Below are 25,779 nucleotides of genomic sequence, written 5' to 3'. Positions count from 1 at the left end.
CAGGTAAAAAGAGAATTATTTTCCACTTTTAAATATAGTCAGTTAATATCATTCTTTAAATTAAAACTAAATTTTCTGCCTGACAAGGGGTACAGTGTATAGAGTGTTGGCCTGGGACACTAAGAACCCTGGTTTGAAACCCCAAAGTCACCGGCTTGAGCACGGGCTCATCCGGCTTGAGTGTGGGATCATAGACATGACCTCATGGTTGCTGGCTTGAGCCCAAAGGTCACTGCCTTGAAGCCCAAGGTCGTTGGCTTGAACCCAAGGTCACTGGCTTCAGCAAGGGGTCACTGGCTCAGCTGGAACCCCTGGATCAGGGCACATATGAGAAAGCAATCAATGAACAACTAAGATGCCACAACTACAAGTTGATGCTTTTCATCTCTCTCCCTGTCTGTCTGTCCCTTTCTCTCTCTCTCTCTCTCTCTCTCGATAAAACAAAACAAAACAAAATAAATTTTCTTTTCTTTAGCTTGTATATGAAATAAACAAGAATGCTAAGTAGGAACTTTTAAGGGAACAAATTTTTTGAAAATGAGGTTTATGTATGGATTTTAAGGATAAATGAAATCCATACATAAATGAATTCCTTTTTAAAAATTTAATTTAGCCCACCACAATAACCCCCGTTTAATGAAATTTCAAAATTACATTTATGCAAATTAGCATCAGAGTTTGTTAAAAAGTGTTCTGTCACTACTGCCCCCAAATGACTGACTATATGGCAAAAATAAAATTTTCTTACTGAAATACTATGGAAACCTTATAGTCTATAGTCTATGAATTTGGAGTTTGTGATTCTTTAATTTGGTATTAAAATAAGATAGATTCTTACAGTATGCTTAAAACATTTAACTATAAAATTTAAACTTTAGAGTTTATACATTTTTTTGTGTGTGACAGAGACACACACAGATAGAGAAGGACACATAGGGACAGACAGACAGGAAGGGAGAGAAATGAGAAGCATCAATTCTTTGTTGCTACACCTTAGTTCAGGGGTTCCCAAACTTTTTACACAGGGGCCAGTTCACTGTCCCTCAGACAATTGGAGGGCCGGACTATAAAAAAACTATGAACAAATCCCTATGCACACTGCACATATCTTATTTTAAAGTAAAAAAACAAAACGGGAACAAACACAATATTTAAAATAAAGAACAAGTAAATTTAAATCAACAAACTGACCAGTATTTCAATGGGGACTATGGGCCTGCTTTTGGCTGAGATGGTCAATGTCCGGTTCCATATTTGTCACTGCTAGCCGTAACAAGTGATATGACGCGCTTCCGGAGCCGTGACGCGTGCATCCTGCGTCACCGGAAGTAGTACTGTATGTGAGCAATGCCACGCTTTGCAGCATCCTGTGCTCCTCTCACTGACCACCAGTGAAAGAGGTGCCCCTCCCAGAAGTAAGGCAAGGGCCAGATAAATGGCCTCAGGGGGTAGTTTGGGGACCCCTACCTTAGTTGTTTACTGATTGCTTTCTCTTATGTGCCTTGAGAGCAGAGCCAGTGACCCCTTGCTCAAGCCAGTGACCTTGGGCTTAAGCCAGCGACCATGGGGTCATGTCTATGATCCCACACTCAAGCCAGTGACCCTGAACTAAAGCTGGTGAGCCTGAGCTCAAGCCACCTGAGTCTGTGCTCAAACCTGCAACCTCAGGGTTTCGAATCTGGGTCCTCCACATCGCAGTCCAATGCTCTATCCACTGTGCCACCTCCTGGTCAGGCTAGAATTTATGCATTAAAAACAATGCTTACATTTCAAGAATATACCTATGTTTCCTGGGTAAAGTATATGGTTTCATGCAAGTGTAATTAAAAATTTGAGACGTTTAGCCTGACTAGGCGGTGGCACAGTGGATAGAGCCTCGGACTGGGATGCGGAAGGATCCAGGTTTGAGACCCCGAGGTCGCCAGCTTGAGCGCAGGCTCATCTGGTTTGAGCTAAAGCTCACCGGATTGGACCCAAGGTCACTGGCTCGAGCAAGGGGTTACTCGGTCTGCTGAAGGCCCATGGTCAAGGCATATATGAGAAAGCAATCAATGAACAACTAAGGTATTGCAAAGCACAACGAAAAACTAATGATTGATGCTTCTCATCTCTCTATTCCTGTCTGTCTGTCCCTGTCTATCTGTCTCTCTGACTCTCTCTCTGTGTTAAAAAAAAATTGAGACGTTTAACCACTGCATGCAAATTATATATAAATTAATATCAGAGTTTGTAAAAACTCTGAATTATACATAGAACCTACCATTATACACAGCCTTTAAAGACTATTTAAAAACAAAAAAAAACCCAAAAAAACCTGCTTTGTCATAAAAACAATGTTTTTTTGAGCGAGAGAGGGACAGATAGGAAGGGAGAGAGATGAGAAGCATCAACTCATAGTTGCAGCCCCTTAGTTGTTAATTGATTGCTTTTTTATATATGCCTTGAGCCAGTAGCTCCAGCCAAGCCAGTGACCCCTTGTTCAAGCCAGTGACCTTAGGTTCAAGCCAGCAACCTTAGACCTCAAGCCACTGACTATGGGGTCATGTCTATGATCCCATGCTCAAGCCAGTGACCCTGCTCTCAAGCCAGATGAGCCCATGTTCAAGCTGCACTCGTGGGGTTTCAAACTTGGGTCCTCAGCGTCCCAGGCCAGCACTCTATCCACTGTGCCACTGCCTGGTCAGACGCCATGAAAACAATTCTTTAAAGCAAGAAAGAGTTATCCTTGGTAGTGAAATCTCTAAGCTTCATTTCTGGTAGCTATAAAACAGTGATTTTAGAAACTGCTTGAACACTTAAGTCCTTTCAAGTTTTAAAATGCTGTGATTCCAAGTCCATTAAGTGTACTGAAATGGTTAAACACAATATGCATTCAATTTATTAAGACTTCAGTTAGTTTTTTCATTCAATATAGTATGCCCTATTCATCAAAATCAGTTTTTATGGTAAAAAAATTGCTAGGCCTTAAATGGCCTTAAAACAATCTTTTTTTTTTTTTAATGTTTTTTATTTATTTATTCATTTTTAGAGAGGAGAGAGAGAGGGCGAGAGACAGAGAGAGAGAGAGAGAGGAGAGAGAGAGACAGAGGGAGGAGCTAGAAGCATCAACTCCCATATGTGCCTTGACCAGGCAAGCCCAGGGTTTCGAACCGGCGACCTCAGCATTAAAACAATCTTATATAAAAAGATTATAAGAAAATATTAAGTAACCACTATAAAAAATATTCAATAATGTATAAAGATCAGAGAGTTAAGTGCATTACTTTTACATATAAATGCTTCTTTAGCTTAGTGAAATTTAAGATTTTGCAGAGAAGATTTTATGTCACTTTCTAATTTAGTATAATTAATAAAAATCCTGGAGGAGGAGCAATAGAGCCTTTGCTGGTTTAGATAATTCCATAAAATCACTACTAGTTGACTTAAAACTGTTTTTTAAATTCAAATATGTGATACTGTGTCTTTTACTGAAATATTTATGAATTTAAAAATGTCATGCAATAACTATTTATAGTATGTACATCATGAAATTTCTGAAGCATATAAAGAAATGTGAGGCATTTACCTACAGATACTGCAATTCCTGTGTAAACCACCGTAGTAATTAAAATGGCTAAGAGTGTTCCTTTGGGTATAGCTGACTGAGGATCCTAGAAAACAAGAAGATTTTTTATTATGTCTACCTTTAAATATATATATATAAATATATATCATTATTAATATGTAACCAATACAGTACTTTTTAATATAACCAGTGCAGTACTTACTGCGAGATCACCTGAGATATTTGCTCCAGCCAGAATACCAGTTGCAGCAGGAAAAAAGATGGCAAAGACAGAGAAAAAAGTCTCTTCTTCTCGAAAATCTGGTCCAAAGTTCTCATTAAATATTTCGGCTGTAGAGAACAAAGTATTTTCGGCAATTAAGAGCAAATTAGAACATAATAGTTTAAGTCAAGAGTAAGTGGTATGTATGATCCCTACCATTTCTTCAGTTCAGGTATCTGATAAACTCTTGAATATTTCCTAATTCACATATTGGTATTCCTGTTTTCTTATAAGAGGGAACAGTTTACAACTAAAATGATGATTTGACCTGGGACATTCCCTACTATTTTGTGTATTTTAATAATCAAGTTTCAAGCACCTCTAACTTGATGGCTACCATTAATTAGTCCAAACGTAAGTCAAAGTGTAGATAAACCCCTGAAGAGGTCAAAGAAATAAGAAAGGAAGTAGGAAAAAAAAGGAACATCACACAAATCTGGAACCATTTTCTTTTTCTTCCAACTTAAATACTATCTGTACAGCTTTCTCTATTTCCCAGTGGTGACTTGTTTAATTTTTTAGGCTATTTTTGGGGCTTCCAAGTAATTTTAAATAGAGCAAATAGGTAAAGGTCCTTTCCATTTCAACAATAATGAAAGCTTCAAATAGTCCTACCGTTTCCATCTATTCTGAGAGGTACTGACACTAAAAGAACCAATTAACTGTCATTTTTCATCCATCCACCCATCCATTCAATATCTGAGTATCTACAATGTGCTAGGTCCTGTACTTAAGCCATCTAGTATGTCAAGAGATACACTGGCAAGAAGCTACACATTGTTCCTACCTTTATAGAACTTAATAGTCTCAATGGGGAGCGACACAATAAGTAAAGAAACAGGCCATTATGAATAGCAAATGTACTGACGGAAGCAGGGTGTTGTGATAAAGAATGAGAGAACCTAATTCAGTGTGGTTACAGGAGGCTAAAGAGCTGTAACTAAGGAGACGATACTTTAAAAGAGACTTTACTGAACAAGAATCAGGCAGGTGATCATTAGGGGAGAGATTACACCGGGAATAAAGAATGACATTTATGAAGGCCCAGAGGTAGGAAAAAGGCTTAGCTCTTTTAAGGAACTAAAAGAATGTAAAGGTCTTATTATAGTAAGGAAGAAAATAAAATCAGGTAGGCAAGATCAGTGGGGGTGGGACTATGCAACATTTTAAAGGAGTTTAGATTGTATCCTAAATATAGCAAAAAGCCAAGGTAGGCTTAGAAACATGCAAACGACATGATGTGGTTAAGGCTGTGTGGACAGTGGGCTGAAGGCATCAGCGCCTGAAGCAGGCAGATCAATTAGGAGGTGACTCCAGTGGGTCAGTCTGAGAGGGGAGAGGAACATACCGATTAAAGAAAGATTGGAAAGTAAAGGGGCAGGTGGGAAACACCGAGATCTGGGCTCTTTTGATGTACTCAAATGGAAAAGTCTGAGAAGAATTAGGAAGGAGAGACATCAAATAAGCAGCTATGTTTGTCTGGTGTTTAACAGAGAAATCCAGAAATAAAAACGTGGCAGTATCTCAATAGCATTTGGAGCCAGGAAAATAGACATCACTAAAGGAAAGAATATAGTTAGAAGGCCCAGAACCAAACCTGTGCAACTCTGACATTCACAGGACAGGAAGAAGAGAAGAGGGGTGTCAGGAGAAACAAACAAAGTGACCAGTGTGACATCAAACAAAACCAGAAAAGTATTTCAAGGAGAATGGGACAACTAAGTATAACACTGCTGAGAAGACGGGGACTGAAATACTCCCTGAATTGTCCTCCTTAGTAGATACATGCTTAAGTACAGGGTTGAGAGACAAGTCATGATATCTGTAGCTTCTTTCAAAAGGTTTAGCAGTCATAGTAGTTAGATACACATGAAATTATAAAACAAATGTGGCAAAAACATAGACTATAAAAGCATTCATCATTGGTGAATCTCGCCCTGGTTGGCAAACCACGGCTCGTGAGCCACATGCGGCTCTTTGGCCCCTTGAGTGTGGCTCTTCCACAAAATACCACGTGCGGGCGCTACCTCGATAAGGAATGTACCTACCTACATAGTTTAAGTTTAAAAAATTTGGCTCTCAAAAGAAATATCAATCGTTGTACTGTTGATATTTGGCTCTGTTGACTAATGAGTTTGCTGACCACTGGAAGGGATTTATTGTATCAAATTTTCAAGTTCTCTGCAAGTTTGAAATTATTCTGAAATAAGGAATAAGTGAGAGGTATGAATTTGAGAAATTTGTTTATGAAAGGGAACTAGAAAATGAGGTAGTAACTGGAGGAGAACAGAAGACAAGAGACATCATTTTCAAGGATGAGAATTACTAAAGCAAGTTCATAAGCTTATAAGAGGTGAGAGTTTTGATACAGGAAAGTGAGGCAATTATAAAAGGATAAATGCCTTTCAGGAAGTGAAAAATAGGATCCAGAAAACAGCAGAGACACTGGTCTTTGGTGAAAGAGAAATACTTGTCATATCGGAAAGAAAAACAGAGGGGAAAATGAATCCTCTTTAGGTAGTCATTTGAACTGACAAGTTTATCAATATAATTTGTTTACTACTAGCACTGCCTTAGTACAATGAGAGGAGACCCAAGCAGTGTCAACCACCAAAAAGAAAAGTCACAATCCAAGGTATATTTAGATTTATTTACCTCAGAATGAATTAGGCCCAGATGTGCCACTTAAATACAATGTAAATTATTACTATTCTAGCCAACTATGTAATACTATTACGTATTATAAGTTGCCAAGGATCTGAAATAAAGAAAATGAAAAATGTGGGCTAGCAGATATTTTTTAAATCGATTAAAGTCGTAAGTAGAAAATATACAGTTAGGAATATTTTTAGAAGTACTCATTCACTATAATTTTTAATACTACTTTTAAAAGTGACAAAAACAAAAAAAATAAAATAAAAGTGACAAAAACAGATGTTCAAAAACATATATAATATAATGTGACCTGTGGTGGCACAGTGGATAAAGCATTGATCTGGAATGCTGAGGTTGCCAGCTCAAAACCCTGGGCTCGCCCAGTCAACGCACATTTGAGAAGCAACTACAACAGTTTGATGCTTCCCACTCCCCCGACCCGATTTCTCTCTCTCTCTCTCCTCTCTCTAAAAAAAATAATAATAAATAAAATCTTAAAAAAAAGTAAAAATGTATAATGTAAAAAATTGAAGTAAAAATATTCATAATTAGAAGAAATGTCACAAATATATGAGAGCACAAAATACAGATGAAAACTGTGGAAAATTCCCACACAATTAATAATAAAAACTATAGAAAAACTTAAACTGCAATTACACAGAAATTAATACTTCTAGTTCCTTTTTATTTCTAGTTCCTCAGACACTTAGACTGTTGTGCTGAAATACAACTAAAAGAATGAAAAAGCCACATCAGAATTAAAAAAAAAGCCAAGTCAGAACAGAAGTTACTTTTCACTTACATTCTCAAAATCAGTAGAGAACTAACACACTTTTTTTCAGTAGCAATGATTTTGTTTTACATTCTGTTACCTTTTGTTGATAATAATAAAAGTAAAGATATAAATAAGAGTGATATTTTATTTCAATTGTAACATACATTAAGGATACAAAACCACACTGAACTGCCAATTAGTCAAACTCAATTACATCACAATACATCTAAAATGTATTTAAACTTATTTACTAATAGAATGGTGTAATATGAACCTTTAAAAATTTTATCTTTTTTACTTACTTTTGTAACCAAAGAAACCTTTGGGCTTCTTGCTCTCAAATGGGATAAAGGTTCCTATGACGAAATCACCAATGGCAAGCAGCAGAATCACCAAAAGAACAATCTGAGCCTAGAATTTCAAACATTTAAAATCAAAATCAAATCTTTTATGCTGTACATTGGTTCAGTTCCACCAGAAGGTAACTTCCATGGGGGAAAGGATTTCTGTCTTGTTGCCTCAGTGCCTCAAACAATGACAAGCATAGAGTAGGTGCTCCATAAACTTTTATTAAGTGAATGAACAAGAATTTTCAGTGAAGTGGGGAAAAAAATGGATAGCAAAAGTAGGATGATGCCATATACTTGAAATGAATTAATGATGTGCATGCCTTCCCACAAATCATAAAGCACTATAACTTTCAAAACACTGTGGGCTTTTAGTACTACCGATCCCTCTCCTGTCCCCTCCAAGGTACAGTACAATCTTGACATGGCTAACATACTTGCTACATACCCAAGTTTTACATACAAGTCCAAACAAACACAATATTGAATGTGTGACATCTATATGAAAAGAAGGAAAAGTATAAAAAGAAGACAACACCCAGGAGAGGAATTTAAGTAGCAATGGTAATGGAGGAAAGGAACAATCTATGAGAACTACCATCTCCCATCTCTCACTTTTTTTGTTTGTTTTATTGGTACATAACTGAAAATATCAGTTTCAGGTATACAACATAATGATTTGCTATTTGGATATATTGTGAAGTGATTACAAGAAGTCTAGTTAACATCTATCTCTATACAGTTACAAATTTTTTTTTCTGTGATGAGAACTTTTAAGACATACTCTCTTAACAAATATACAGTGCAATATTATTAACTATTGTCACCATGGCTGAACATTACATCCCATGACTTACTTATTTTATAACTGCATGTCTGTACTCTTTGAACCCCTGTTCGCCCATTTTTCCCACCCTCTCTCCTCTTCCACTTTTAACCTCCCAATAAATCTGAGCAGATACTCATGAAAAACTGTGTCACCTGTGAGAATAAGGACCACTTACATGGTAATATCCCAGTCAGTATGAAATAATTCTCAGTGAAGTCAATTTGTGAAAAGTGTAAGTAAATCATTTAATTTTATACTAATGACTTACTTACCATAGGAAATTATTCTTTCAGACTTTCCTAAATTTTTGACTTAGTAAATATTATCATAGTTCTTATATAATACAAATATGTGATTTTATACAATCTATAAAGTAAACTCAAAGAAACCTGAAGCAACTCTGAGATGCTCAGCAACATCCTTGCAGATATGCACGGTTCAGGAAACAGGAGCTGTACTACGGCATATTCTCTCAAAGACACAGATATTTACAGGGGTGGGCAGAAGTAGGTTTACCGTTGTCCACTTGCCTTCATTAATAATAATACAAGAATAAAGTTTTTCTTGTTCTCAAAAATGTAAACTTACTTTTGCCCACCCTTTTTTTGGGTGCTCTGCCTACATATTAACATGAGAAGTCAGCAATTTCTCCCGGAAACAGTGGTATTGGCTTAGTAGTCATGATTTCTGAGATTTCAATAGCAAGGAGCAAAATTAGTTTCTTTAATCCCTAATGGCACCAACTTGAAGTTTGCTGCCCCCATGTTTATTTTTGAAATTGAACTTTGTAACAAATCACAAAGCCAGTAGTTTAATTTGGGCTACCTAACATACTGACCTGAGCATTTCTATATAATGTAAATCACAGGTGGGAGGGAAGTTAAAAGTAAAAAAATTTTAAAGTACTGTGTTTATCTGGATCCTAGACTGATGGGTATATCCAAATATTCCGTCTTGTCAATTAGAAATAATCTAACATAAGTTTTTCTGAAAATAATTACTTAGGATCTTTCAAAATCTAAAAAATGTTACCACACTTTATAACATTCCTAAAACAAAAGCTATAGAAGTTCATATATTAAATATTTACAGACAGTCCAGTGATGTCACTACTTACCTTTGCTTCCCATTCCATTCCAGCTACGGAGATACCTAGAAGGATCACCACTGTGATGGCTCCAATAATTCGGATATCATTGATTCCATCTATCATAGAAAGGGAATGTTCCTAGAAAAATTATAAATGTAATAAGCAATACTAGATATTTTAGATAAAGTCTAATTCTTCAAAAACATTTTAGAGAGAGCACAGTGCCTTACATGTAGAAGCTGAATAACTGTCTATTTAACAAATGAATAGGAAGTCCTATGAAAAAGGAGTAACTATTAGTGATGTGTCTGTCATTCAAGGATCTGATGACATCAAAAATAAGATCAATTAATAATGTTATATTTAATCAGACACAGTAAATCAAAAAGGGAATTGCTAACAAGTAAATAAAAATCATAATATGACTAAACAGTACTAATGGTTAGGATTTTCTTCACATAAAAATATTTTGCATTTATTGTGATTAGTGAACTCATGATTTGCACGGTCTTTTACTTTGCATAAAGAGAAGAATACACTTTTTGCACAGTTGTCCAAAATACACGGTTACCATTCTATGAGCAAAAAAGTATTTGTGGTTCAGTATCAATGTAATTAAAAACATACACTAAATTTAACAATGAAAGAACACGAACTCTTACTGATCACATTGCTTGCTTACTTATAGCCCTTCCTCCCCTTCACGCTTCTGGCCTAGCAAAGAGGGCAATAGCATGTGCCAGTTGTTTTCAGAGCTTACACTTCCTAATGTACCACATGCTACTGCAGAAGAGTTACAACATCCTAACATGAACAACTGTGTCAGTTCATTTAATAATATTGAATCCTAATTCTCTTCTACTGCTCTAACTAGACACATCCCAATGACTCATTCTGTCCAGCTCTTCTGATATTCACCTCTGGTTCCTCAAATTAGACATCTAAACTGTTCTGTGTTCTCTATCTCAAATGAATGGCATTACCTTCCATCTGACTCCCCAACTCAGAAGTCTACGTGTAAACTTGGAAGTCCTTCTCTCTCTTTAGTTTCCCTCTTCCCATATTAACCACCAATCCACTTAATTGACTTTTTGAAAAAATCTGTCAAATTCACCCACACCTCTCCAATCCCATTCATCATTGTTTTAATATAAGCCACATCTTCCCCTTCCCCAGGATAGCTATAACCACCATTTAAATGGTTTTTGTCTCCAGTTGTGATCCCTCAATCCATTCTCTACACTGTGGTCATAGTTCTTTAGGTCATCTCAGGTAATCTGATCATGTCATGGTCCCGAACTCCAATCAAGATAAGATTTAATATAATAGCAAACAAGACCCTTCCTGACTTGATATTTTCTCTCTCTAGTTTTAAATGTCCTGCCACCTTGTACTCTGGTCATATAGAAATATCTATAGTTTAACACCATACTCTATCCCTACCAGGCCTCTTTCCTTTTCTTCCGTTCCCCTCAGACCCCACCCAACCTCCCCTATCTGCCTGCTCAAGTCTAGACTCCCTTCCTTGACACTCCTCTGCCACCACCATTTCTGGATGGTAAGTTAAGTGATCCCTCTGTGTTGTCAAGGTCTCCTACAGGTACCCACTTCTGACATTCTATAATGATTTTCCTCTTTGTCTCACACACTGAAATTGAAGAATGAGTTATGAGTTCTTCACTGCATTCCAAGCATCTAATATGGTGAGTGGCACATAAGCCGTCAATAAAGACTTGGGAAACAAATGACTAAAAGAAAGGCGAATTACCTTAAGCAACTCCACCACAGTTTCTGCGAATCCAACCACATACATAGCAACTGCAACAGCATTGGCAAAAGCGAAGATCAGGCCGATCGCACCACCAAATTCTGGCCCTAGACTTCTAGATATTAAATAATATGCTCCTCCTAAAGAAAAGGAAAAAAAACAACAGTACTGAAGTTAGTATTTTAAATGTCCTTCTCCATACTCAGCTAACTGCCTGAAGAAAACAAAGACAGACTCCCCCAAGAAAGAGGGAATTCTGCAGCAGATGACCTTCAGACTTGAACTACACCATCAACTCTTGTGGGGGACTACAGACTGCAAGCCCACTCTGCAAGTTTTGGACTTTCCCTCCATAATCATGGGAATCAATTCCCTCAAATAAATCTTCACACACACACACACCACTATTGGTTCCGTTTCTCTGGAGAACGCTAATATAGACATGTTATAATATACAAAAATCTATCATTTTACCATATACTAGCAATGAACATTTAGAAACTGAAATTTTAAAAAGTAGCCTACAACAGTACTCAAAAACAGGAAATACTTAAATCTAAAAAATATTTACTGCCCTAGCCAGTTGGCTTAGTGGTAGAGTGTCAGCCTGGTGTGTGGAAGTCCCGGGTTCAATTCCCAATCATGGCACATGGGAGGAACCACCATCTGCTTCTCCACCCCCCCCCCCCACCCATATCTCTCTCTCTCTCTCTCTCCCCCTCTCTCTCATTTCTCTTCCTGCAGCCATAGCTCAAATTGAGCAAAGTTGGCCCCAGGCACTGAGGATGGCTCCATGGCCTTGCCTCAGACACTAAAATAGTTCAACTGCTGGGCAACAGAGCAGTATCACCTGGTAGGGGGCTTGCTGGGTGGATCCTGGTTGGGGCACATGTGGGGGAGTCTGTCACTGCCTCCCTGCCTCTCACTTAATAAAAAAAAAAGAATTTGCAAAATCTATATACTGACAAACCCAAAAAATAATTAAATATGTTTTATTTCATTCATGTTTATGGAATGAAAGGCAGTTAAGATGTCTGTTCTCTCCAAACTGTTCTCTAGATTTTACATAATTCCTATCAAAATCCCATCAGGATACTTCAAAAGAAATTCACAAGGTGATTCTAAAATTTCTATAAAAAGGCTCAAGTACTAAAATAGCCAGAACAATTTTGAAAATTAACAAAGTTGGAAGACTCACACTACCTAGTTTCCAGAATTACTATAAAGCTACAGTACCAAGAGAGCATGGTATTGGATTAAGGCTACATCTATAGATAATGGACCAGCATAGATTCAAAAATAGAATCTCACACGTAGGGTCAGTTTTCCCCCAGCTTTATTAATATATAATTGACATAAAATATTGTGTAAGTTTAAGATGTACTATGTAATGATTTGATACATGTAATACATTGCAAAATGTTTGCCAAAATAAGGTTAGTTAACACATCCTTCACACTTCACAGAATCACCATTTTTTATTGTTGTTACAGTAAGAACATTTAAGATTCACTCTTAACCTTCAAGTATACAACAGTACTATTTACTACAATCTCTATGCTATGTATTAGATTCCCAGAATTTATTACTATAAATAGAAGTCTGTGCTTTGACCATCTCATTTCTCTCACAGCCCCCTGGGTAACCACTTTCTACTCTGTTTCTAGGAGTTCAGCTTTTTTAGATTCCACATAAAAGTGAGATTACAGTTATTTGTCCTTCTCTGACTTACTTCATTTAGCATAATGTCCTCAAGTTTCATCCATCTTGTTGCAAGCGGCAAGATCTTTTTTATGCCTGAATAACAGTCCTTTGTATTTGTGTGTGTGTGTATAAATATATACAGTCATCCCTCGCCATATCATGGTTCACATTTTGCGGTCTCACTGTATTGCAGATTTTTAAATTGTATATATCTAATTTTGTATTGCAGATTTTTTACTATATCACGGGATTTTGCGGTATATAGGTGTTTTTATATATTTATTATTTTAATTACCTTTGTGGTAAAATAAGCATTTTCTAGCCTAAAAAAATTGAAAACTATAAAAAAATAAAAATATTAAAACATTAAAATATTAAATCGAAATAAAATACTACTGGTGAGTACCCATTAGAATTTTATATATTGTTAAAATTATATAGGTTTAAGAGAGTAGAAAGTGTTTAAGAGCATAGGAAGTGTTTATAAGAGTGTGGGAAAGGTTTATAAGAGTGTGAGGAGGGTTTATAAAGCCTTAAAAGATATATAAATAATAAAATAAATATAAGGTTGCTACTTCATGGATTTTCACCTATCGCATGGGGTTCTGGAACCTAACTCCCACAATAGACAAGGGATCACTGTGTCACATTTTCTCCATCCATCCATCCATCCACCCATCTATCCATCAGTAAACACTTAGGTTGTTAAGAATAATGTTGCAGGCTCTGGCCAGTTGGCTCAGTGGTAGAGTATCAGCCTGGCATGTGGAAGTCTTGGGTTTGATTCCTGGTCAGGGCACACGGAAGTGACCATCTGCTTCTCCACCCCTCCCTGTCTCCCTCTCACTCTTCCCTCTCCCGCAGCCATGTCTCAAATGGTTTGAACACAGTTGGCCCCAGACGCTGAGGATAGCTACATGGCCTTGGCCTCGGGCACTAAAATAGCTCAGTTGCTGAGCAACAGAGCTGTGGCCCAGCCTGGCAGAACATCTCCTGGTAGGGGCTTGCTGGATAGATCCCATTCAGGTGCATGCAGGAGTCTGTCTCTCAATTAAAAAAAAAAATACTGCAATGAACATAATGAACATAGAGATGGAAGTATCTTTACAAAAAAAATGATTTCATTTCCTTTGACTAAATACTCAGAAGTGGAATTGCTAGATCATATGGTAGTTTTATTTTTTGAGGTCCCTCCAATACTGTTTTCCTTAGTGGCTGTGCCAATTAACATTCCCAAGAATGCACAAAGATTCCATTTTCTCCACATCCTCACCAGCTTTTGTTATCTAATCCTTTTGATAATAGCCATTCTGACCAGTGTGAGGTGCTGTCTCATTGTGGCTTTGATTTGCATTTCCCTGATGATTAGACATGCTAAACACCTTTTCATGAACTTGCTTTCTTCTTTGGAAAGCCTATTCAGGTCTTCTGCCCACTTTTTAATCAGATTGGGTTTTTTTGCTTTTGAGTTATATGAGCTCCTTATCTAGTGTGGACTGACCCTTTATTTGATATATGTTTTGCAATTATTCCCCCATCCTTTAGGTTCTCTTCTCATTCTGTTGTTTCTTTTGCCATGCAGTAGCTTTTTAGTGTGATGTAGTCCCAGGTGTCAATTTTTGCTTCTGTTGTTCTTTTGGTGTCACAGCAAAAAAAAAAAAAAAGTGTCAACCCAAATGACAAAGAGCTTTTTCCTTGTGTTTTCTTCTAGAAATATTAAGGTTTCAGGTCTTCTATTTCAGTCCTTAATGCTTTTTGACTTAATTTTTATGGGTGGTGTGAGAAAAGGTCCAATTTCATTCACTCTCACGTAAATACCCAGTTTTCCTAACACCATTTGCTTAGAGACTATCCTTTTCCCACTGAGTATTCTTGGCTCCCTCGCCATATGTTAGATGTCTATGTAGTCTGAAATCAGGATGTATGATGCTTTAGCCTTTGTTCTTTTCCAAGAATGCTTTGATTATTTGAGGTCTTTTGTGGCTCCATGGTAATTTTAGGACAACTTTTTCTATTTCTGTGAAAAATGTCATTGGAATTTTGATAGGAATTGCAATGAATCTATAGATGACTGGGTAATTAGGGTCAATTAATTTTTTACAGAAGTGCAAAAGCAATTAAACAGAAAAAGGATAATCTTTTCAACAAATTGTGCTGGAGTAGTAACTGAACATCCACCTGAATCCTGATTCCTAAAAGAAAATCTTTGGGACCTTCGGCTACACGAGATTTCTTAAATACAGCAGCAAAAGCATAAGCCCCAAAAGAAGAAATGTGATAGATGCAATCAAAACTAAGTACTGCTCTTCAAATGACACCATTAAGGAAATGAAAATACAGGTCATATACATTTTGGTTACTGTTCTAGGAAATGCAGTCTAACACTGTAACATCCTGGTTTATAAACACAGAATATGGAATTTGCCCTTAATTTTTGGCAAATTTTCTCTGTTCTGTTGCCATTATTAAGTAAAATAGGTAAAGGCAAAGTAACAAACATAGAATCTTCAAAAGGATTGGGTGTTATGTTATCATTGTGATTGATCACTTGAATAAGTTAAACTTCAAAAGCAGAGACATATAACTTGGGGTGGTAAACACACAATATAATATATAACATTGTACATCTGACATCTGTATATAATTTTAAATTGTATTTATTGGGGTGACATTGGTTCACAAAAATCACACAGGTTTCAAGTATACAACTCAACAAAACATCATCTGAACACTGCATGGTGCACCTAGTGCCCCAAGCCAAGTCTCTTTCCGTCCCCATTTTCTTCCCTTTGCCACCTCCCCCGCCCCCGCCCCCTTTCCCTCTGGCCATCACCACACAGTTGTCTGCGTCTATGTGTTATGTACATATGGTTTTACTTTGGCCAATCCTTTCACCTTCTTTCATCCAGTCCCCCCCTCTCTCCCCTCTACAGCTGTCAGTCTGTTCCATGAAGCCATGTCTGTTTCTTTTTTGTTCCTCAGTTTGTTTAGTTCCTGATATTCCATGTACAAGTAAGATCACATGGTATTTTTATTTCTCTGACTAACTTATTTCACTTAGTATAACAATCTCCGAGTTCTACCTATGTATAATTTTATTAACCATGTCATCCCAATAAATTCAATAAATAAATAATTAAATAAATAAATAATAGCAGAGACATACAACTCTAATTCTGCAGCAGACAATTTTAGGAACCAAGTTAGAGTAATTTTAATAATTAAAGACTGGCAAAATTGAAATATTTCCATGTAAATCAAAGAAAAACCCAAGCCCGACAAGGTGGTGGCGCAGTAGATAGAGTGTCAACCTGAAACACTGAAGACCCAGGTTCAAAACTCCGAGGTCACCAGCTTGATTGTGTGCTCATCGGATTGAGCATGGGCTTACCAGCTTGAGTATAGAGTTGCCAGCTTGAGTATAGAGTTGCCGGCTTGAGTGTGGGATCATAGATATGATCACATGGTTGCTGGCTTGAGCCTAAAGGTTGCTGGCTTAAAGCCCAAGGTCTCTGGCTTGAGTAAGGGGTTACTGGCTCGGCTGGAGCCCCCCAGTAAAGGCATGTATGAAAAAGAAATCTGCCTGACCTACAGTGGCACAGTGGGTAAAAGAGTTGACCTGGAACACTGAGGTCACTGGTTCGAAACCTCGGGCTTCCCTAGTCAAGGCACATATGGGAGTTGATGCTTTCTGCTCCTCCCTCCCTTCTCTGTCTCTCTCTCTCTCTCTCTCTCTCTGTCTCCTCTCTCTAAAATGAATAAATAAAATCTTAAAAAAATAGAGAAATATTAAAAAAAAAGAAAAAGAAATCAATGAGTAACTAAGGTGCTGCAACTACAATTTGATGCTTCTCATTCTCTCCCTTCTTGTCTGTCCCTGTCCATCCCTCTCGCTTGCTTCAAAAAAACCCCCCCCAAAAACAAAACCCAAAAACCCAAGTCAAAAGTTATTTCCGATGACCTCCCAGATTCACATCTGAGCTACTTATGGCTATAAGCAGGGTTTTATTTGAACAGGTTTATATTAAGTCTAATAAAGTCTGATAATACATCTGTTACAGAACTGCTTTTTATAGTTTCTTCAAACATTTTACTGACCTGAAAGGCTGTAATTTGAAAGAAATTAGCAATGAAAGAAGCATGGAGCTAAATTCTAACCTACAACGCCTTGCTTGGTGATGATGGGAATTAATAAAGTTATATAATGGACTTGTTAACCTAAAAAATAAAAACCCTTTCAAAGCGAGGCAGCTTAATATTTATTGCTATCAATAAGAGTAGCAATTCAGTACTCACTGATTCAGGCAGAAACCCAAACAGTGTTCCAATTAGGAGACAAATGCAATTGGTATTTATGAGAAGGGGAAAGGAAATAATTACATTAGAAGGTAAGCCTTTCTATTGGTGCAGATAACACAGACTAAACAAAAAATGTGACAGTCAATGATTACAAGTACAGAAAGCACTTCCTATCACTTACAACATGTGAGAAATGGTAGTTTTCCCTCACTTCCAATGTTTGGCTTCACCTCACAAAAGTGAGGTCTTCATTTATTTCAGAGAAAAGAAAAAGAGTTAAGTAAATAGAGATAATTCTGAAATTTCACTATTTTAAAAAGATTAACCAGCCCTGGCCGGTTGGCTCAGTGGTAGAGCGTCGGCCTGGCGTGCAGAAGTCCCAGGTTCGATTCCGGGCCAGGGCACACAGGAGAAGCGCCCATCTGCTTCTCCACCCCTCCCCCTCTCCTTCATCTCTGTCTCTCTCTTCCCCTCCCGCAGCCAAGGCTCCACTGGAGCAAAGTTTGCCCAGGCACTGAGGATGGCTCTGTGGCCTCTGCCTCAGGCGCTAGAATGGCTCTGATTGCGGCAGAGCAACGCCCCAGACAGGCAGAGCATCGCCCCCTGGTGGGTGTGCCGGGTGGATCCCTGTGGGGCACATGCGGGAGTCTGTCTGACTGCCTCCCCGTTTCCAACTTAAGAAAAATACAAAAAAAAAAAAAAAAAAAAGATTAACCAGTATAATTGGCATAACATTTAATTTTGTTGAATAAAATGAGTATAAATTGTTTCATTTTTGCTCTCATCATCCTTAGAAATTATGAGACCAAAAGCAATGTCACAGTAAATCAAATAACGTATGTCAAAACCATGGTATCATGCCTAGCAATTAGCTCTTTTTTTTTTTTTTTTTTTTTTTTTTTCATTTTTCCGAAGCTGGAAATGGGGAGGCAGTCAGACAGACTCCCGCATGTGCCCGACCGGGATCCACCCGGCATACCCACCAGGGGGCGATGCTCTGCCCATCTGAGGCGTCGCTCTTTTGCATCCAGAGCCATTCTAGCGCCTGAGGCAGAGGCCACAGAGCCATCCCCAGCGCCCGGGCCATCTTTGCTCCAATGGAGCCTCGCTGCTGGAGAGGAAGAGAGAGATAGAGAGGAAGGAGAGGGGGAGGAGTGGAGAAGCAAATAGGTGCCTCTCCTGTGTGCCCTGGCCAGGAATCGAACCCGGGACTCCTGCACGCAAGGCCGACGCTCTACCGCTGAGCCAACCGGCCAGGGCCACAATTAGCTCTTGAAAGAGAATTGTTACTATTTTCTGATCCAAGAAAACAGGATCTTGTCTGATTTTCACTATTACAAAACCAGTGCCCGTCACAAATTTTTCCGTTATCTATTGACTGACTGAAATACAAGTAATCTAAAACTTCAACTTAGTCACAGAAAAGGCAGGTTTATATTTATATTCTCAGAACTACCTGTCTAAAATCTGATACAACCTGGGTTTTTATTTGAAAGTGTACTGACTTCTGCTTTTAGCGTAATGCTCTGAATCAAAGAGCTGAGAAACTTTTTCCCTTCTACTGCTCAATTCATATAATACAATATGATTCACAAACCAGAATTTACACTTTCCTTTTGTAAACAGCTGCCTATGGTTGTCATCTATTTCACAAGTGAGTCTGTATCACAGATTAAGTGGGGATAGGAGAACTCTGCTCTGTGAATTCAGGAAATGCAGACCTGAGTGGCCACTGGCCAGGACCATCTACGTTGCAGAACCTGTTGCACATGGCCCAAGAAAGTTCTGTAGAATCCAAACTCTGGAGAAGACTACAGTTACTGCAGCCCAGTAGGAGCCAGAGCCCCTTCCTATTCTGCAATCCCTGTAGAACATAACTGTCTGTTAGGGCAGGGACTATGCCAGAGAGGAAGGTAAGGTGATGCCAGTCACTGTCATTGCTATTCTGATGCTGTAAAGACAGGGAACTGAGGGGATGATTCATTAACCTGTTGCTAGTAACTTTAAACAGCACACCAAAAAATAATTATTAAAATCTAATCAAGCCTGAAACAAAGCATCTTTTATTTTCTGAATTTTGACTCTTTTTTTCAGAAACACTGAATGTTCCCATATTATTTTTATCCTAGACTTCAGAATTGGACATTATTACATGTTTACAGGCGGTCCATACTTTAAAAACTATTTCCACTGCAGATGCAAAAACAAACAAACAAGGTCCTTCTGTCCAAGTGTGGCAGCCAAGATTGAGTGGGGGAGTAAGGGAAGGAGAGAGAGGAGAATCAACCTCCACACCTACACTTTTCTAGACTGGTATCTGTTTAATCTCTAAAAGGTACTGTTAAAACCAATTTAAGGTTACTTTGTAATATGAAATCTCTGCCATGGCAAAAAGCACGTAACACTAGGAAAAGTATACATTCATAAACTTCCACAGGGCTGGAAACACGTATCTTACAAAACAAGAATAAAATATTATTCAATATTAATAAAGTATAAATGTCATAATTTAGTTAAGAATCAAGATAAATAAAATTAAACTATCAAGCAGTACCTCAAAATAGTTCTATTAATAAGATAACTACACAAGTTTAAAAGGGAGCTCTCCAAATTGAAATTACTAAACAAAACAATTGCAACCTTTAAGGAAATTTTTAGGTAAAATATTTCCCTATTAATTTCCTTACTGACAACTTTCAGTCCATAGAAAACTAAGTCGGGTCTCAGAAAACCAAAATAAATCCTGTTAGGGGCCTCCTCCTCACACGACTCCCATAGTACCCTCCATTGCTCCCATCTGTAAGCCTTTGGCACCCTGATCCTCTGCACAGTTCTGGTTCTGTCCCTCTCTACTCTGTGGAGCCCTTTTAAGAGAAACAGCCCATATCAAGTCCAGTGGTTGAGCTAGAGGAGATCCAATCCAGGCATCCTTGGTCCCATCCTACTAAAACATAGTTTATTGTTAAGAACAGCAAACAAAGTCACACTTATACAACGTTTCTTAAAGTTTGTTTTCAATCCTAATTCCCTATCTCTTTTGCTCCTTGGAAAATTTTGTTAAATAAAAATTTCTTGTTCCACGGAGATTCCCAGCTTGGAATGTGATGTTGTCATTTTATAGTGTCATTTAGTAAGCTCCTGTCTCCCTTGCATGCATATTCTATAAAATGATTCCTGAAGCTGCAGGCACGATGCAATTCACATTAAGTTTGTTGGGAAACAATGCTTCACAGGTATTCCTACTGAGTAAAGGATTTACAAAGTTGGAATATTCTAATTTACAAAGTTGGAATATTCTATATCTTTTTCCTTCACTTATGTAAATTATTTAAAGAAAAAAATCTCTTTTATTAAGTTCTTAGTTACATTGAGTCCAAGTAAAGATTTTAGGTTAGATTTAGAAAATTAAATTTAATGGGGTGACATTGATCAAAAAGAATTCACAGGTTCCACCTGACCAGGCATTGGCTCAGTGGATACAGTGTTGGCCTGGTATACTACTGAGGAACCAGGTTTGAAACTGAGGTCGCTGACTTGAGCACAGGTTCATCCGGGTTGAGCGTGGTTCACCAGCTTAAGCGGGGATCTCTTGCTTGAACGTGGGTCCCTGGCTTGAGCGTGGGATCATAGACATAACTCCATGGTTTCTGGCTGAGCAAGGGGTCACTGGCTCAGCTGGAGCCTGCTGGTCAAGGCACATCAAGAAAGCAATCAAAGAACAACTAAGGCACTGCAACTATGAGTTGATGCTTCTTATCTTTCTCTCTTCCTGTCTGCTGTCTGTCCCTATCTGTCTGTCTCTCTCTTTCTCAACTAAAAAAATAAATAAATAAAAGGGTATATAGATTTCAGGTAAACATCTCTATAGCATTTGAACTGTTGATTGCATCGTGAGTCCATCACCCAACGTCAAATCATTTTCCATCACCATATTTGTTCCTCTTTACTCCCTTCACCACAATCCTCTCCCCTCCAACCCTCTAGCCCATAACCACACTTCACATTTATTAAGTAAAGCTTTATTCAGCACTGAATTCTTTGAAAACTTTATTCAACATTAGATTCTTTATCAAGTTCACAGCATTCCCTAGTATTCTTCAAAGGTGAAAAATGAGATTTTTGGTGGTGTCTATGAATTTATATATTTTATACGTTTTCATCCAAATCAGTTATTAGTGGTAATAGTATGGTTGTTCAAACAGCAAACTTCAGTCAGTATTAACTTCTTCAAGTTGGCTCTGGGGTCCTTTTGATATGAAATTAGTAGCCTTTATTACCTTCTTTACTTCCAGAAGTGAGAAGATTATCTAGGCTCTTCTAGTACATTTCCTGCCCAGATCTGGAATCTTTTCTCCAAGGTTCCCTGGTTCCTTGAATAGAAATACACAATGTGGGCACTAGGGGTGCTCGTTGCTACTGGTGGATCATTTGTTATAGGTGATTGTTGTGGGCAGAGCTAAGAAATGAGTCCTTTTAGGGATAAAATCCATGAGTCACACTAATCTGATACTTTCGATTTAGAATCATGAGGACAGGATGCAAGGTAATCTCAGCAGTTCTAAGTCTGTATTTACCTTCTCCCATGTGGAAAGTACTGTTTTCTCAGGAAACCAATAAATCCTGTTAGGGGTCTCCAAGTCCATGAAGCAGAAAACAGAAAAGACAGAAGGGGCTTACATTCACTGAGAGACTCCAGGAAATGTTCAGTGTACATGATGCAGCTCATTTATATTCTGTAAAGGATCAGCCAGGTGTCCAGTCACCAAATGACAAGTGGAAAATGAATGCCTTCTAGCAAAGCTCCAAAATATTTAGTTATTGCCTTTCTCCCTTTTTCCTCTATAGGTTTCATTATTACAACAAACATATTTACTTTCTCAGCTGTATGAATATCTGATAATAACAGAAGAATTCAGACTTGTAGGATTCAACTGGTTCATTCCTGTAGTTTCTTCCTTTCTGACTGATTTTGTCATTTTGAGGGAACTCAGGCAAACCTGCACCATGGTAATCTGTTGTGACACATCTTCATGCACTCCACATTCTCATACTTCCTTAGTTTCCTAGGACAGAGGACTAGACACAATCTCTGAGATAGATTTATTTGTGAATATATACAAACACTATTGGTAGTATTGAAAAATGAAATAAGTTTTAGTCACAATGCAGGAAAACCTGTACATAGCTCTTAAGTTTGGATTCACATGGAAAACAGTCTGGGGCTCAAACTGTCAGTGGCTTCATGCCCCATTTTTCTTGAGGCTCAAAACCTAGATTCGAAGAGCTGAAGGAGAAATTCGTTGATGATTTCCTTATTCCGTCAAATACCTAACACCCCATTCCCTTTCTCCCTCCAAATCCAATCCCCAATAGTAGCAGAAAGAAATGAAGCAGGGAGCACCCAGTACACAAGGAGCCAAGAAACAACTCTCAGTGTTTTCTGATAACTTTGGACATATCCACATCTTAGAGCCCATTATTGCTCAATCCAGACTCATTACACATGCAACTTTAGCAAATAGTGATTGCATGTTCATCATAATCATATTAATGTGAGCTATAAGTTTCCCCAGGACCAGTGATCTGAATCCTCTGATATATAAGAAACATGAAGATAATGGGGAAGAATGAAATGCTCAACCTAGGTTTCAATCTCTCCAAAAAACTGATGCAGATAAATAAGAAATCATGTGTAATATCCAACACAGATCTGAAAAACAGTTGAGGTAGATGGAACAGGTTGATACTTTTCTCAGGTGATATACTACGATAACATTACAGAAGCTGGTACACAATTCTTCTCCTTTCTCTAGCTGAATGATGAGTTTTTGTTTGGAAAATAAGATTCTTTTCTTGTGTTCTCAGGGGTCCCACGGCCACTCCCCTGGTCTCCTGGATACTCTTCACAGGGAGGGTAAAATCCTAGTAGGCAGAACTTGTGAACTCCAATGAAAGAGGCCTCAGGCATCCATCCACAGAAGATAGCTCAAGTTGAGGTATGAATTCAGGGTCCCAAGTGTAACTCACAAAAGTTGTTAGAAAATGAGGAAAGAACTGTGCCTAAGTTTCCCTCAGTGGGAAGGAAAGAAGTCACACCTATACAATACAGACCAAATGCAGGACAACCCTTTAGCCCTACTGATCTAAGGGCTAAAGCCTGGGAGGAGGAAAAAGGGCAGCCCAGTGGATGAGAAACCCAGTTAGAAGCTCCACTCTTGCTACCAAATACACCGAACACTCTAAATAACTTAAAGCTTACGTGCTGTATATGGATGGATCAATGTAAAATTTTATATTCAAATACACTAGTTTGAAAGGGCTTAGTAGCCACTTTCTTGTCTATATAGGCTGATATATTGCTTTTTAAAGGTAAAAAAAGTAAGATTTAAATCTCATTTTTTTTTAGTAATAGTAATCTGATAACAATAATGCAACAAGACTGAATTTACCTCCTCGTACAAATCCATTGGTAGCTATTGCTGAAGTAGACAATCCTGTGATAGTTGTCACAACAGTGGCCATCATTATTACAAGGACTGACAGACCTTTACAGAAGAAGAGAAGAGACTGAGAATATGCTCTTATTTAAACCTGCTATATTTAGAACTGGTTTGTCCAAGTATACCGAATATCATAATAATTACCTTATTTTTATCCCATTTTAGAAAAATCAGAATTATGAAAAAAGTGACATTAAGACAACAATCTTATACAAAGTAGAGCAAAGTTTAGAATGACTAAAAATTGCTTGTATTTTATGAGGTTCAGAGCCTAGATATGCACACAACTACTATTGTTTATTCGTTCTCAAAGAAATCGAGCAGTAACTTCACTTACCTATTCCAGCTTGACCCACAATCCATGATAATCTAATGAAGAGCATCACACCCCAAATGTTTAACATACAACGTACCTGGGAAAGGAAAAGAGGCCAAATCAGAGATAAAAAAAAGGTGATCAATATAATATAGCAATAAATGTTAAACTAGCTAAGAGTAGGATAACTACATTTAAAACTACAGAAAGACATTTTAATTATAACTCTTAACCCTCCCTTTTAACAGCTCTTTAAAAGAGCTTAATGAGAACTTACATGTGAGCTAACCTGAGCATAACATAGTATGTGATCGTGTGTATATACCCCCATATTCCCATACCCATCACAATGATCTGAAGCAGCAGAAGCAACTGAACAAGAAAGGCAGATGTCAACCCTTAAAAAAAGTAACTTATGTTCCCCTTTGTCAATACCTGTAAGCTTAATTTTTGCTTTTTTTATGTAACACCATTTCATAATTTCTATGAGATGTATTACATAATATTTGTCAACACAAAATGCCAACTGTTGACATATCTTTCAAAAATCCTGTGAGACAGTTTCCCCAATTTAATTTTACATTTGTTTATTGTGCTTATAAATAGAACATAGTCTTCTAAAATACTAAAAGCTAAGACTAGGCAAACTAAACTATCTAGAGCTGCACATTCACTCTATTGACTAGGCTATAAAATTACTGCTAGAACTGGGATGTTCCCTCTACTTCTCCCCTAAGTGTCAATACTCCTCCAGTTAAGTGCTTTCAGAGTCCCACTGTGAGGTCATTTTAGTCTGTCTACTCTAGTCAGTTCCTTAGTGCACATTCAAACACAGAAAAACAAGCAAATCTGAACCTTAATCACCTAAAACTGTCTATTACTGAAGTGACCTCAACACTTAAGGAAAGGATCTTTCCTATTCTGTTCCCTGAAACATCTATAAATTTCTTGTCAAAAGATAATGGGGTAGCAGAAAAGGAAACAGACATATTTCTACTGCCTGCTCAGCCTTCTTGATCCTGATGCCCCATTAATTTAACAGCTTCTTACTTAATTACTGACACATAACAATATGTGAAATTTACAAGGGGCAATAAATACATGTTAGAGGTATCAAGTATAGCAAGTATAGTTGAATTAAATTTAAAATGTTTCCTTTACTGAATTTAATATGCATAAGGAAAGGAGGTACAAGTTATTAATTTGGTCTTCTATAACACTCAGACCAAAAAAGTTTAAAAACGAGAAAAAAGATCTCCCTTTGAATTAATGAGATTAGGAAGATTTTACAATAAATACAAGTGCTATAACTCTAAAATTAAGTCGATATGTACATACTAATACACCCTTGATCCAGCCGAACTTCACGACTCCTTTACTTTCCGCAGTGTACGTGACCACGGCGTCTCTGGTGGGAGTACTTTCTTCCCCATTTGCAAAGCCATCCTCAAAAGGTTCCTGGTTATAAAATGAAAAATGTGAATTATGCTTAAGAATTATTTAAAATTTAAAATCACCTAATAAAAGCAAACATCACTAAATAAACTTAACCATATTTAGAAGGACACACAGTACAGATTTCTAAGAATCAAAGGTTTCTGAATATTTTACCTGAGGAAAATGTCAAGCAGTGAAGTGAAAGAAAACTTACTGAGCTTTAAAAAATTAA

At 37.6% G+C, this 25,779-nt stretch overlaps 1 protein-coding gene and 1 non-coding gene across 2 annotated transcripts in view; both read right to left on the bottom strand.

Annotated features, from left to right (window-relative positions):
• Positions 1-25,779, bottom strand: part of SLC12A2 (solute carrier family 12 member 2) — a 95,700-nt gene that overhangs the window by 43,488 nt on the left and 26,433 nt on the right. Inside the window, exons 2-9 of the mRNA XM_066382141.1 lie at positions 25,449-25,568; positions 24,132-24,207; positions 23,744-23,839; positions 11,292-11,431; positions 9,551-9,661; positions 7,560-7,668; positions 3,768-3,895; positions 3,566-3,650 (exon numbers count right to left, since the gene is read on the bottom strand). Coding sequence (XP_066238238.1) covers positions 3,566-3,650; positions 3,768-3,895; positions 7,560-7,668; positions 9,551-9,661; positions 11,292-11,431; positions 23,744-23,839; positions 24,132-24,207; positions 25,449-25,568 — 865 coding nt within the window. The remainder of the gene's footprint in view (positions 1-3,565; positions 3,651-3,767; positions 3,896-7,559; positions 7,669-9,550; positions 9,662-11,291; positions 11,432-23,743; positions 23,840-24,131; positions 24,208-25,448; positions 25,569-25,779) is intronic.
• On the bottom strand, positions 18,479-18,554 carry TRNAA-UGC (transfer RNA alanine (anticodon UGC)). Its single transcript has one exon. It is a non-coding gene; the product is annotated as a tRNA-Ala (tRNA).

Source organism: Saccopteryx leptura, chromosome 4 (assembly GCF_036850995.1).
Source record: "Saccopteryx leptura isolate mSacLep1 chromosome 4, mSacLep1_pri_phased_curated, whole genome shotgun sequence".
NCBI classification, from domain to species: Eukaryota; Metazoa; Chordata; class Mammalia; order Chiroptera; family Emballonuridae; genus Saccopteryx; species Saccopteryx leptura.
Note: the sequence above shows the minus strand (reverse complement) of the source record. Positions and strands in the feature narration are given on the sequence as shown.